Here is a 13497-nt window from a genome sequence, read left to right on the forward strand (position 1 = left end):
CTGCACCATCCCCAGCTATAGGAGACTTACCAGTGACTCACTCTCTGACAATGGCAAGGACATTGTTCCTAGCTGGCCACAGCCACCAACAGCTGTGTCTTGGGCCTCCACAACCATGTTTCCATCCCTCGCTCAGAGGGATGGATAGTTCCTCGCATCTGGTATGGACTGCACGGCCATCGTGGACTTTGTACCATCACTCCAGGCTCTTCCTTCCCCCTCCGGTGTCTCCCCACCCCACCCCCCATGGCCAACAACAGCTGGAAATCCTCTTAGGAGCCCAGCTGATTTCTACCCCCGTTGTTTGTTACACTCTTACTGAGCTCCATCCCTAGTGGGCAGGCTTATGTTGATGAGCCCTAGGTCAGGGGATGGACCTTGGAAAAATCTGGATTGTATGGGAAGACCCTGGGGGCTCACTCCAGGTTCCAGCAATGAGATGACAGCAGGTGGGCTCCAGGTGGGGGCTCCCTTCCCCAAAGCAGAAACCACTGCACAAGGTCTCCCCTTCCCTCAGGGCCTTCAGGGACCTCAGTCCCGTAAGCAATTTCCCTGGTTCAGACCAGCTTTTCTTTACTTGCAAGGCTGACCTCACTCGGTCTATACAGTAGAGTAGTGTGGCAGGGGTGGGGGGTGGGGGGGTGTTGGGGTGGGGTGGTGGAATCTTCTGGAGCATATGCCAGGATGTTTCCGTCTATGCCCTGACCCTTGAACCTCTCTCCATAAGATGATGAGAGACTGCATGATGCACCAGCACCTCATTAACTGCTGACCCGCCGCATCTGGGTCCCCTGGTAAAGCCCAATTCGCACCCACGATGCATGACTTCGTGGTCTTTGCCTCCATCCCACACTCACAGCTCCTCGACCTTGGGGCTCAGGGCTCAGACCCTCCTTCACTTCATTTCACTCCCTGGTGATGGCTTTAAATATTCTCTATTTTCTAATGTCAGTGATTTTCTAATTATATCTTTGATACAGACCTCTAAGTTCCAGATTCAAATGGCCCATTGCCTACTTCTGTACTTTCACTCGGCTCAGAATTAATAACAGTCCTGAACACTGTCCCTTTGCCCCAGACCCCTCCCACACACAGGCTTCCCCCTTCTGGTGGCTTAGGCCAAAACCTCTGGGGCCCTTCCTGAGTCTTCTTCTCTCCTGTTTGGCTTTAATTCACCAGCGAGTCCTATGGGGTCCAACTTCGAAACATATCAAGAGTCTGGGACTCTAGGAGCCTCCATGGCTGCTTCTGAACAGAGCCCTGGCCTCCCCGCCCCTACCCTGGCCCTCCACACACAAGCCTGAGTGGTCCTTTAAAAATGTGAGTTAGGTCCTGCCACTCCTCTGCTCCGCACCCTGCAAGGGCTCCCATATCACTCAGAGTGAGAACCAATGCCCTTCCCACAGCCCACGAGGTTTCCCATGACCCGGTCGCCCATTATCTCCCCCACCTGGCTGACTGCCCTGCCCCCAGGCTGCTCCAGACTCCCATCTCCTTGCTTTTTCCTTTGGCACACTGGTCACATTCTCGCCCTCCAAGAAGCCTTTGCATTGGATGTTCCCCCCACCAGGGACTCCTCCCCTCCTGGCCATATACCCAACTCCCTTACCTCCTTTGGGTGGTTTGCTGGATGTTTCTTTCTCAGGGAGGCCATCCCGACCTCCCACTGTAACCCTAGAACCCCCACCTCCAGCTCTGCTTACTTTGCATAATCTGCAACACGGTCTAACGTGCTACTTACTTGCTTGGCTGCTTCTGCTAGAATGGAAGTTCTACAAGGTCAGGGACCTGTCTTGTTCACGGAGATAGTTCAAGCACCTGGAACAGTGTCCAGCACTTAGTAGGTGCTGAACAACTACATGCTGGGGTGCCTGGCTCGTTCAGTCGGAAGAGCCTGTAACGCTTGGTCTTGGGTCATGAGTTCAAGCCCCATGTGGGGTGTATAGATTACTTACATATATAAATTTTAAAAATACACATGTGCTGACAATGAATGCTTGTTGCTACCTCTGCCTTGCCCTATGTCCACCCCCAGATCCGAGCGTAAGATTTGGCAAATGGTAGATCCTTGGTTAAGTGTTTGTTGGGTGACTCAGTGGAAAAGTGAGTGGACAGGGGTGCCTGGATGGCTCAGTGGGTTAAAGCCTCTGCCTTTGGCTCAGGTCATGATCTCAGGGTCCTGGGATCAAGGCCCGCATCGGGCTCTCTGCTCAGCAGGGAGCCTGCTTCCCTTCCTCTTTCTCTGCCTGCCTCTCTGCCTACTTGTGATCTCTGTCAAATAAATTAATAAAATTAAAAAAAAAAAAGAAAGAAAAGTGAGCGGACAGATGGCTCAATTAATCAATATGAGCCTGAACAGGGAAAAATGCTAAGTATCTTCCCAGATCCTCTGGGAAAGATACTTTCCTTTTTCAAGTTTAGTTTGTCCTTGACATCTTTTCAGCCCCTTTCTCCATTCCAAACAATCCTGATGCTGAGGGTAGGTACAGTCATTTTCTCTCTCTGGGGATGTTCTGGAGTGGATTTGGGACAAGAGAGCAACCTCAAAACAATCTGGGCAGCAAGCCACGGGGACCTCCGGAGAGAGTTTCAGGACGGGGACAGACAGAGGAAGCCAGCAAGATTCCCTCAAGCCCACAGTCCACTTGAACTCGGGAGCCCCTTCTCCCCCTCTGTGTTACAAGTCCTGCTCCTAGTTCTAAAAACCCGAGCATGGTCTTCAGAGAAGAGACACGAGGAAACACCTCCAGGAAGTGTTGGGACAACTGGAGCAAGTTCTGAAACTAGAGGGAGAATGATGGAGAGAAGAGGGTGGAAAGGATGGGAAGGGGAGGAGGGGGAGAAGGGGAAGGTGGGCAGAACAGGGATGAAGAAAGGGGAAGAGACCAGCGGCAGGGGCATGAGCGGGGAGCACTGGAAGGAGACGTAATGGGACGTTGGTCATTACAGGGGCTCACATGTGCTTAGCTAGTGCAATCCGCACTCTCACCCTAAGGGGGCAGGCTCTATTTTATTGTTCTCTTTACTGATCAACACACGGGGGTCCAACAGAAGCCCAAGAAATCCAACCAAGGGCGCGTAGTCAGTGGTGGAGCTGGGATTCGAAACCCCGCAGTCTGACTCAAGGGTTGAATTTGGATTCTTTCGAAAAGCAGAGGACAGGCGTGGAAGGTTATTTAAGTAAAGGACGGATATGATGTCTCCTGTATAAAGAGGACAACGACTCCTCCCTCCGGGGGCTGCTGTGGGGATTATTTTTGCTCACGCACAGAAAGCCCTGGACAAACGCATAGAGGAAGGGAAGCGCTCCTGGGCCCAAGGGTTCTACATACGGGCCTCTGCTGCCACCATGTGGCCACTTTGCTGTATGACATGCTGCGGATTCTCCCTGGCTTAACTTCAGAAGGGGCAAAACTGAGCTGGGTTGATGACAGGAGGCTGCTTTGGGGAGGGTGAAGCTCTGGAAGCAGCTGGTGTCCTGGGGGTGAGGGTCTTTGTCAGTAGAGGTGTGGAACCCTGATGTGGACTGATGTGAGTGTTCGGCCCCGGTATGGAGACAAACCAGAGTGAGATGTGGCCCTCATCCTTGAGGGGGTGGGAGACAACACGGGAGTCGTCCCAATATTCAGGAAACAGTGTAGGCACACAATCTGTGACCCAGCAGCAGGCTGCCCGGCAAAGACTGACCAAGTGGCCGGGTACAGAAGACATGGGTTCCCGCCCCGCCGCTGTCCCTAAGCTTGCTATGTGACTCTGGGAAGTCACCTCCTCTCTCAGAGCTGGTTTCACCAGCCCTACAATGTGGAGTTGGGGCAAAACCACTGAGCCCTCTTCTTGTTCTAATTTAGTAAGTCTCTATTCTGGGCCAGCCCGGATTTTTGGCCACAGGGGATGCAGACTGAGATCCAGAAGGCCTGCCTCCACCCCTTCACAAAGGGGACCCTAAGCATCAACAAAGTGGGGAGAATCGTTCCAGTCCTGTCAACCACGGGGTGGCTGGGAGACAACTGTGGGACCCTACTGAGATAAGGGTATGGAAACTGGTGCGATCCACGAACTGTAGAGGAGACATGCTCCTCAAAATGTGGTCCACGGCCCAGCCTCGACCTCACCTGGGAGCTGGTTAGAGATGCAAAATCTTGTGTTCTGCTCCGACCCCCTGACTCAGAGCCTGCAGTTTGACTTGACCCCAGGCTGTTCCTACAGACATTTAAAGTGAATTGGAGACATACTGCTCTAGGGCAGTGCTTCCTAACCTTGACCACATAGTGGCATCACTGGGGCCACATCCCAGAGCATCTCTAGGTGTAGAACCCAGATACCAGTGGGTTCGAAGCTCTCCAAGTGATTCCAATGTGCAGCCATGTCTAGGGGCAGGAAAGCAAATATATTTACACTTTTTGTGTCAAGGAAACCCAATGGGATAGTAACTTTCTAGAGTGTTCACCAAGAAGCATCTGATGTCTGACACGAGGGCTGGGTAGAATTGCACCACAAAGCTCCGAGGTTACAAGAAGCTGGCCTTTATGGGGTCTTTACTCAGTGGCAGGTCCTAGGCTACCTGCTTCACCAGCATGCTGCCATTTAATCCTCCCGGTCACCAAGATAGGATTATCCCCATTTTATAGATGAAGAAATAAAAAGGTCTACAGGAGCAGTGACAGAACAGGTTATCTGAATATTTAACAATTGGGTTGACCCCTGGTGGTCTTTAAACTATGTTCGTTGGAACCCCAGGTGCCTCAGAGGCAGCTGAGGAGCTGGTGTGGGGGCACGGATGGGTCTGGGTGGCCTGTGGGTCGTCTCTCTGGCACACTGGGCTTGGTAGACACTCCTTCCGGAGAGAGCATTCCCTTGCCCGCCAGCCTGGAACATCTTGGATCACGTGGTGCTGCCCAGGCTCCCTGACATATGTGCCCCCCTCCCTGCCGCTCACGGACCCCTGGAACTAATCCTAATGGTGGGGGGCACGTGGAGGGATTAATGCTGGGGTAATCCACACTACATCTGCCAGCTCCTGGGGAGCCTGGGTGAAGTCTGCATCTCGGAGCCCAGGACGCATTCCTGTCCCCTGGACCACGGGGACTCATGGAGGCCCTGGCCAGCCATGGCCGGGCCTGAGTTGCCCTGTCCTTCCTGAGCCTTCCAGAAAAGGGTGAGTTGGGGCTAAGGACCTGGGGGTCAGATAGGGTTGTTTCTGAGGCTGGAAGGGGAGGCAGGGCCAGCAGGATAACCAGCTGACTTGATTTTCCCAGGATGGAGGGATCTGGAACTTTCAGTGCTAAAATCATGACAGAGCCGGGCAGACCTGCACAGCTGGTCAAGCTCGCAGGTTTTCTGAGGTGGTTCCCCTTGCCTTGGAAGTGGAGCTTCATGGGGGGCGGGGCGGGTGCTTCGCCCATCCCATCCCATCCCATCCTCATCACACCCCAACCCCCTCCCATCTCCTTCTCACATTTCTGCCCCCTCCTCTCTTTCCCAGACTCCAGGACCTCTCTTGGCCTTTATTCCTCTCAGTTTTCCACTCACAGGGTCTCTGGGGCTGTAGACCAGAATCCTCAAGGAGCTGAAGTCTTTCATGCTGTGGAGAGAATGAAGACCCAGGTGAGAGAGAGCCCCACCAAGGCTTGCTTCAAACAGTGCCTAAATCACTCCACATCACCTTCAACATCCTCACTAACATTTCTTCCATGGTTTGCGCCATAGGCCAGGAACGGTTTCAAGTAGTTTACATGTACCAACCCACTGAATTCTCAAAACCAACCAGAAATCACTGCCCTTCCTTCTCATATCCCCAGGTCCCTGGCAGGAGTGCCCCTGATTCATCCCCACTGCCTGCTCAGTGAAGCTTTCCTCCCCCTCCCTCCCAGAGGCCGAGTTCATGGGTTCCTCAGAGGCCCGAGAGCTGTCTGCTCATGTTCTGTTTACATCTCCCTCCCAGAGAAATTTCTGCCCTAGCACCAATTAGCGGACAGCTTTCTAGGGGCTTTGCATGCATTATGTCATTTGCCCACATCTAACTTCTATGAGGTGTAGGAATGATGGTCATTCCCATCACACAAACAAACGGAGACTCAGAGAGGTGAAGTCCAAGGCCAGTAAGGGCAGAGCCAGTGTCGAGTCTTGCTTCACCTGACCCCAAAGCCTTTCTGTGTGGCCACTCCCCCATCCTGCTGGCTCCATGGGGAACAGATGTTGGCCAAACGCTCTGTAGCACTGTGCCCAACACACAGCTGACCCCTGGAGACTGTATTCTGGATGAATGACTGGACAAGGAGGGTTATACCAGAGTGGACAGTGAGAAGGAGAACGGAGGTGAGTGTCTTGGGACTGTAGACTGCCTTGGGAAGGAGCTGGCGAGGGGTGGGATTTGGGGGAAGTCAGACTCTTCCTGAACCCTCCCCTTGCCAGGATGTTCCGGCCGGGAAGAGAGAGAGGAGAGATTCTTAGTGGCTACTGCAAGTCAGCATGTGAGCGGCTGGTGAGCAGCTTAGAGGTGAAATACTGACTCCGCCTTTGGGTCCCTTGGAATAAATCCTGAGGCTGGAGACAGGCATGAGATGAGATTGGGCCCCAGAGAAGGGCTGTGGATCAGGAGTGCAGTGAGCCCAGTCACATGATGAGGTAGGGTGGGGTGCTGCAGAGCACGGAGCTCGAGTCTCACTAGGTCATGTGTTGTCCATGACTTCAGTGAGTGATTTAAAGTCTCTGAATTTCGTTCTGCACTTGGAAATGAAACGCCCATCTTCTGGCCCCTGTGACAGAGGCCTGTTGGGGTTCCCTCCAGGGGTCCCTCCCTGGCCCTGCCCCAGGGGTCTTGTGCTCATACTCAAAGGGAAGCCCCTTCCAACTTCCCTCCCACACAAACAATGTCGGAGAACCCCACCATCCACTCCTCGTGCCTGAAGCCCCATCTTGCATCTGATGTCACCCCTCTGACACCTAGGTGGGGAGACATCCTAACGCTCTTGGGCTCTTTAGTGGGTTCATTAAGAAAAATGGAGGTATAGTTTATGTGCATTCGAGAGTCACTCTTCTGGGTGTACAGTTCTATGAGTTTTGACAAATGCACCCAATCCTGTGACCACGATCTGGATATAGGATGGTTCGGTCACCTCCCACAGTCCTTTCTGCTCCTCTGTAGTCTACCCCAACCCTACCTCCAGATGGCCACCGAGTGGTTTTCTGTCCCTACAGTTCTGCCTTTTACAGAATGTTATGAAAATGGAATTATACAGACTGTGGCTTTTTGAGTCTGGTTTATTTCACTTATCAGAATGCATTTGAGATTCATTCACGTTACTGGGTGTATCAGTAGCTTGTTCCTTGACACTGCTGCTAAGTGTTCCATTGTAAAGATGTAACAGAGTTTGTCTATCCATTCACCAGTTCAGGGACATTTGGGTTGTTTCCAATCTTTGGAAATTTCGAATGAAGAATGGCTTTAGTGGGAACCCCAAATTCTAGAGATGGAAATTGAATGAAATTTCCAGATGGAAATGTTAACTCTCTACAAATAGTCCATCCTGCTCCAACAGCTGAAGACACGGGGGCCCAGGAGGGGAAGGGACTTGTTTGTAGTTACAATCAGCTCAGGAAGTGCAGCTGAGATTTGAACCCAAGACTTCCAGCTTGCAGAACAATGTAAAATCCAAAACGTATTTCCTGGGCGTCCCCAGCAGAGTGCTAAGAGCTGTGAGTGTAAAGGCCAAGAAGGAAAGATCCTGGTGTGGGCGACATCTGCCCCAAGGAGGGATCCAGACCAAGAAACCAGTAGTGATCAGGGTGGATTACTATTACGAGGCAGGATGGGGTGTGCATTAGAGACAAGAGGCCCTCAATTCTGCCTAGGGGAGAATGAGAAGGCTCTAGAGATGCTCATGGGTCTTACAGGAAGAAGAGAAGTTTGTCAGGTGAAAAGGATAGAAAGGGCCTCACAGAGGGGAATGACAGGTGCAAAGCCATGGAGAGAGGGATGAGGCATAAAGAGGCAAGGGGGAGGGGAGGAGGAGGAGAGGCAGGAAATGGGCCCATGGAGCCGGTTAGGGTCAGATCATAGCAAGCCTCTCCAGCCAGACTGTTTCCTGTAGGACAGTGTCATAGTTCTGGGCTCAGCGTTTGAGCTTCCTTCCTCATGGAAGAGTGTGTGGGATTGGACAGAGAGGCAAGGAATTGCACCTTGGTGAGACCCTAACAGAACAGAGCCTACAAAGCAGGTATTGGTAGGTACAGACCCTTGGTGTGTTTCAGGGATGACATAGAGACCAGTGGGGGACAGGACTGGAGTATATGATATATGGCACTGAGATGACTGATGATGCACATGGAAAAAATAAAATTAGATTTCTTCTTTATACCAAAACCCAAAATATTTCTGTGTATGAAAGTCTAGAAATCCACATTTACAACCTCTACACACACACACACACACACACACACACACACACACACACACACACGGAACAAACAAAAAAGACAATATTGATAAATTTGATTTGATTGGCAGGAGCCAAAACCAAAACAAAAAGCCCTTATTTTATTTATTTTTTTAAAAGATTTTATTCATTTATTGGACAGAGAGGGATAGCAAGAGAGGGAACACAAGCAGGGGAGTCAGAGAGGGAGAAGCAGGCTTCCCATTGAGCAGGGAATCTGATGAGGGGCTCGATCCCAGGTCCCTGGGATTATGACCTGAGCCCAAGGCAGAGCTTAACAACTGAGCCACCCAGGCACCTCCCCAAAGCCCTCTATTTAACAATACTATCTCCTAGAGCTTATACTGTGTCAAACAAAATATACTTTACATATATATTAACTCACTAAATCCTTACTAATTTATGAGGCAAGCACTATTATCATTTCCATTTTACAGGTGCAGAAACAGAGGCACAGTAGGGTAAGTGACCCTCTTAAGGTCACACAGACAGGAAGTGGTTGAACTGACATTCAAAATTAGGTAATCTGGCCACGGATTCACCACTACACTATTCTGCCTCTCAACAAGTTATCATAAAGACAATGTGAAAAGACAAAACACTAGCAAGAGTATCCAGAACCTACAAAGAACTCCAATACATAAAGAAAATTGAATAGGAAAAAACAGGGAAAGGATCAGAACAGTCCATTCACAGGAAAGCAAACCGAAGTATACACAGTAAACTCAGGAGAAAGTGGTCAATCTTCTCAATTAGAAATAGCAACGAGAACCACAGGCAGTGGGAGCGTCAGCTGGAATGACAACACCGGAGAGCCTGGACAGTATCCAGGTAAACTGGAAAGGGCCACACCGTACAACTCAGAAATTTCACTGCCAGCCACAGTGCTCTACTCAAACGCATAAAATAGGCACTTAAAAAAAAAAAAAGATTTTACTTATTTATCTGAGAGAGAGCACCAGTAGGGGGGCCAGGCAGAAGGAAAGGGAGAAGCAGATTCTCTGCTGAGCAGGGAGCCCAACCTGGGACTCCATCCGGGGACCCTGGGGTCATGACCTGGGCCAAAGGCAGAAGATGCTTAATGGACTGGGCCACCCAAAGCGCCAGAAAAGAGTCATGTTTTTGAGGCAGCCTGGCCCTCGCCTCCATGGTCTAACTAGTACACTTTGAAGTATATTCATACAGCAGCATGCTCTACAGAAGTTGAAGTGAACAACCCAGAACTACATGCATTGTATTGGGAAAAAAGGAGGATAACACAGTAGGATATACTTTACAGAAGTTTTAAAATGTGCAAAGTGATACTACACGCTGTTTGCAGATGCAAACACAGAGTAAACAAATGAGAACATCATGGCAATGACCAACAGCGAGATCAGAATGCGCGCTCCATCCAGGAAGAAAGGGAGGAGACGGAGTCTGCAGGTGGTACAAAGAGGGCATGGGATGGACGACCACACACTAAACAAGTAACTGACATGATAATTTTTAAAGTGTAAAGATAGGAGGAAAATATGGTAAAATGTTAAGATCTAACAAACTCCAGCCCTGCCCTTGGAGAACTCGTACTCCATTAGGAACATCATAGCAGTCCAACAACTGTTGTATTAGGGAGTTGGACTTGTACCATGATGGAGGCTTGTACAAAGGGCCGTGGAGGGGACCTGGATGAGGATGGTTGGGAAAGGCTTCATGGAGGAGGTGGCATTTCAGTTAGTCTTAGGTATTTTATAAAGTACACAGGAGAGAGATGGCATACCTGGTGGAGGAAACAGGTTGTGCAAAGGCCCAGAGGTGCAGAGGTACACGTGTGGTCCACCCGTTGAAGGGGTCATACTGGGAAGGACCTTGCTTCTATAGGTGTGATATTTCCCCTAAACTGTGGGCTCTCGTGATGTCTGGGTGAACCTAAGGCACAGTAGGGGTCCTGCTGACCGCAGGGGGCTGTAACCTGTGTCCTTCCCCTTCTAGGTGGGCCGGCCGCCCCGCCTGCCAAGAGTGAAAAAGAAGTGGTTCTTCCCAGCTTCCTGCAGCTTCTTCTTCCTGCTCTCTGTGGTTATGACTGGCTGCTTCCTGTGGCAGTACCACCTTCCCAAACTGAAGACCAGTGCGTGCACCCGCAGCCTTGGGTTGCTCCCCACCCCTGTGGGTTCTGTGGGCCGGGAACTGCCGCTCCTGATCTGAAGGTGTAGGGGCGAGGCCACAAGATTTAGACCCAGAAGCTCTGGCTTTCATTAGGACTTCGACTCTCCCTAACTGTGTATCTTTGGGCCACTCCTGTGACTCTTCTGTGTGTTGATGCTCTTGTGGATCCCAGTGCCACTCGGGTTTCCTTAAAATACCTAGTCTGGCTTTAAAACTCAGGATCCTCCAATATGTGCAAACAGAGTTTCTCTCACCTGGTCTTCAGCCCTCACGGTAGGATCGCCAGGCCCTACCTCCCTTTAAAGATCCTCCCCCAGCTGTATCTAAGACCCTGGGAGGAACAATGAGGTGTCCAAGAAACGGAGAGATGCTGCCATTTCTTGGAGCCTCTCCATCAGGGGCTGGTCAAGGCTTGGCAAATGAGTCACCGCTACTGATAATGCCCACTGCGCCTTCTGTTGCTATAGCAACCCCTCTGACCTCCATCCTGCAGGGATCCTGGATCATCCAGAACCCCAGCTCTCCGCTAAACCCAGAGAATGTCTCGTTCCATTCCTGTTGTGTTACAGATGTCCAAGCCTCAGTGAGGTGGTCTGGACTCCTAAAAAGTCACGTGGAAATTGTGCAGAAATGGCTCCTTTTATTTTCCTGCTGGTTTTTCCTTTCTCACCCCAACCTGTTCTTTCTGGGTAAATTCCTTTATCGGGGCTTCTTAGTCCCTTAAGCAAACAGTCCCTGAGTAGGTGGGTCAGCCAGTTCCCCAGTAGGTGGGTCAGCCTGTCCTCTAGGGCCATGTTTCTTTCTTTCTTTCTTTTTTTTTTTAAAGATTTATTTATTTATTTATTTGACAGACAGAGATCACAAGTAGGCAGAGAGGCAGGCAGAGAGAGAGGGGGAAGCAGGCTCCCTGCTGAGCAGAGAGCCTGATATGGGGCTCGATCCCAGGACCCTGGGATCATGACCCAAGCCGAAGGCAGAGGCTTTAACCCACTGAGCCACCCAGGCATCCCTAGGGCCATGTTTCTTAAACCGTCAAACTAACAGCCCAAAGCAAACCAATATGACTATAAATAGATACAAATGAAATTAAGTGGAAAAAAAAAGAGAAATTAAATGAAAAAAAAAAAAGAGACTATAAAATAGAAGCCCAAGTTTTAAGACTCAACACAAAATGACTCCATCAAACTGTTGTCAAAGTTTCTAAATGCTTGCTCTCAAATTTTCTCCTTAATTTGTTCTGAATGGGAAACAAAGGGTTCATGGACCTGTTTGGGTCTGCTGAGCATGGAGATCTAAGTCCTCTCCCTCGTGTGGGTACCCCCTGACAGCCTGTTAGATATGAGGACGCTCTGGTTCTACCCTGGATCTGCTGAATCAGAACTGAATTTCTTTAAAAAGTAGGCTCCATACCCAGCCTGGGGTCCAACATGGGGCTTGAACTCACGATCCTGAGATCAAGACCTGGGCTGATATCATGAGTTGGACGCTTAACCAACTGAGCCACCCAGGAGCCCCTCAAATCTGGATTTTAAGATTCTCATGTGACCTATTTTGTGCCTATTAATGCAGGGCTGGAGGAACCAGCCCCCCCGGGGGTCCCACTCCAGTGACACTCCAGCTTTGGCTGAGCCCTCCCTACTCCAGCTATTAAACCTGTGTCAGAGAGTTGTTGAGAGAGTTTCCCTCAGGCTTGTCATTTTTCTCTTTGGGACCCTATCAGTTACTGAATGCTGAGTAAGCCCCCCAAACTATCGGCTTCAAACAAAGTGATTTATTCCTTCTCCTTATTCTGAGGGCTTGCTGGGAGTCTTGCTGCTAGTCTATCCTGGGCTCTTTCAAGGCTAGGGCCAAGTCCCAGTAGTCTCAGGAGGCAGTGTGAGGATTCAAGAAGGGGGCCGCTCCTCTGGGCACTTGTACAATCCTACTCTACACTTTTTCGAGGATGAGGGGGAGGTCTGGGGCCACTGTGATGATCTCTCAGCCTGAATCCTGTCCTGCCAGGGCCCACCCCTCCCCCTCCCGCCACCCCTGCCCCCGCCCCGAGGTTCCCAGGAAGCCATACACCTGAACCAAAGCAGAATGCGATTTAAAGCAGCTATTTAAAGCACCACTCTGGTGACAGAAGGCACTGTCCCCTATGGTTTAGGCCTGAAGCCCAAGTAGGGCCCAAGTCTACTTCTCCACCCAAATACAGAATCAGAACTAGAGAAGGAGAGACAGACAGACAGATGTGGCTGAACCTGACCCAAGGAGCCGGGACTTTTCTAAGAAAGCTGATTACATGGAGGGAGGAAGCTGGTCAGCAAGAGACAGCGGCTGCCAACTGAGGGCTGCGGTGTGATTGGCATTTTGAAGGCCAATCATCATGTGGTGGGCGTGGAACTATCCCTTCTCCTGGGGAGACTCTGCCTTTTGCCCCTCGCTGCCCATGTTAGGTCATTGTGCCCCGCTGTCTTTTGGCGAGGCTGTTGCCAACTTGAGGGCTGGTCCCGAGGCATGGCTCTGGCCTTTGCTGCCACCTTCCCATCTCTTCTAGGATGACCCCTGGACTCCTATCCTGATCTCTGTCTCCCACTCACCATGTGATGTTCGTTCCAGGTTCCCTGGGACCAGAGGTGACTTCTGCCCCTGTGAGGATGTGTCCCCGGCACCCGGAGCCTGTGCCCCTGGCTCACCCCCTCCCTGTGTTGAAGGAGGCCCTGGAAAAGGTCAGTGATGATCCAAGAGGGACCTGGGTGTGTGGGCTAGGCCTGGGCGATGAAGGGGAGGGCACATTCTGGGCACTAGCAGTGGTATTCACTCACTCACTCACTCACTCATTCATTCATTCATTCATTCAACATACAATTCTTTTTTTTTTTTTTTTAAAGATTTTATTTATTTATTTGACAGAGAGAGATCACAAGTAGGCAGAGAG

The 13497-nt window shown here is 50.8% G+C and overlaps 1 protein-coding gene across 1 annotated transcript in view; it reads left to right on the plus strand.

Moving 5' to 3' along the window:
- Nucleotides 1-10436: 10436 nt before the first annotated feature.
- The window catches only part of LOC111154589 (lactamase beta like 1), an 11606-nt gene continuing 8545 nt past the window's right edge, over nt 10437-13497 (plus strand). Inside the window, exons 1-2 of the mRNA XM_022514253.1 lie at nt 10437-10542; nt 13179-13288. Of these exons, the coding sequence (XP_022369961.1) occupies nt 10494-10542; nt 13179-13288 (159 nt within the window). The 5' untranslated portion in view covers nt 10437-10493. The remainder of the gene's footprint in view (nt 10543-13178; nt 13289-13497) is intronic.

This window comes from Enhydra lutris, unplaced genomic scaffold (genome assembly GCF_002288905.1).
Source record: "Enhydra lutris kenyoni isolate GAN:26980312 unplaced genomic scaffold, ASM228890v2 scaffoldscaffold38, whole genome shotgun sequence".
Taxonomy (NCBI): Eukaryota; Metazoa; Chordata; class Mammalia; order Carnivora; family Mustelidae; genus Enhydra; species Enhydra lutris.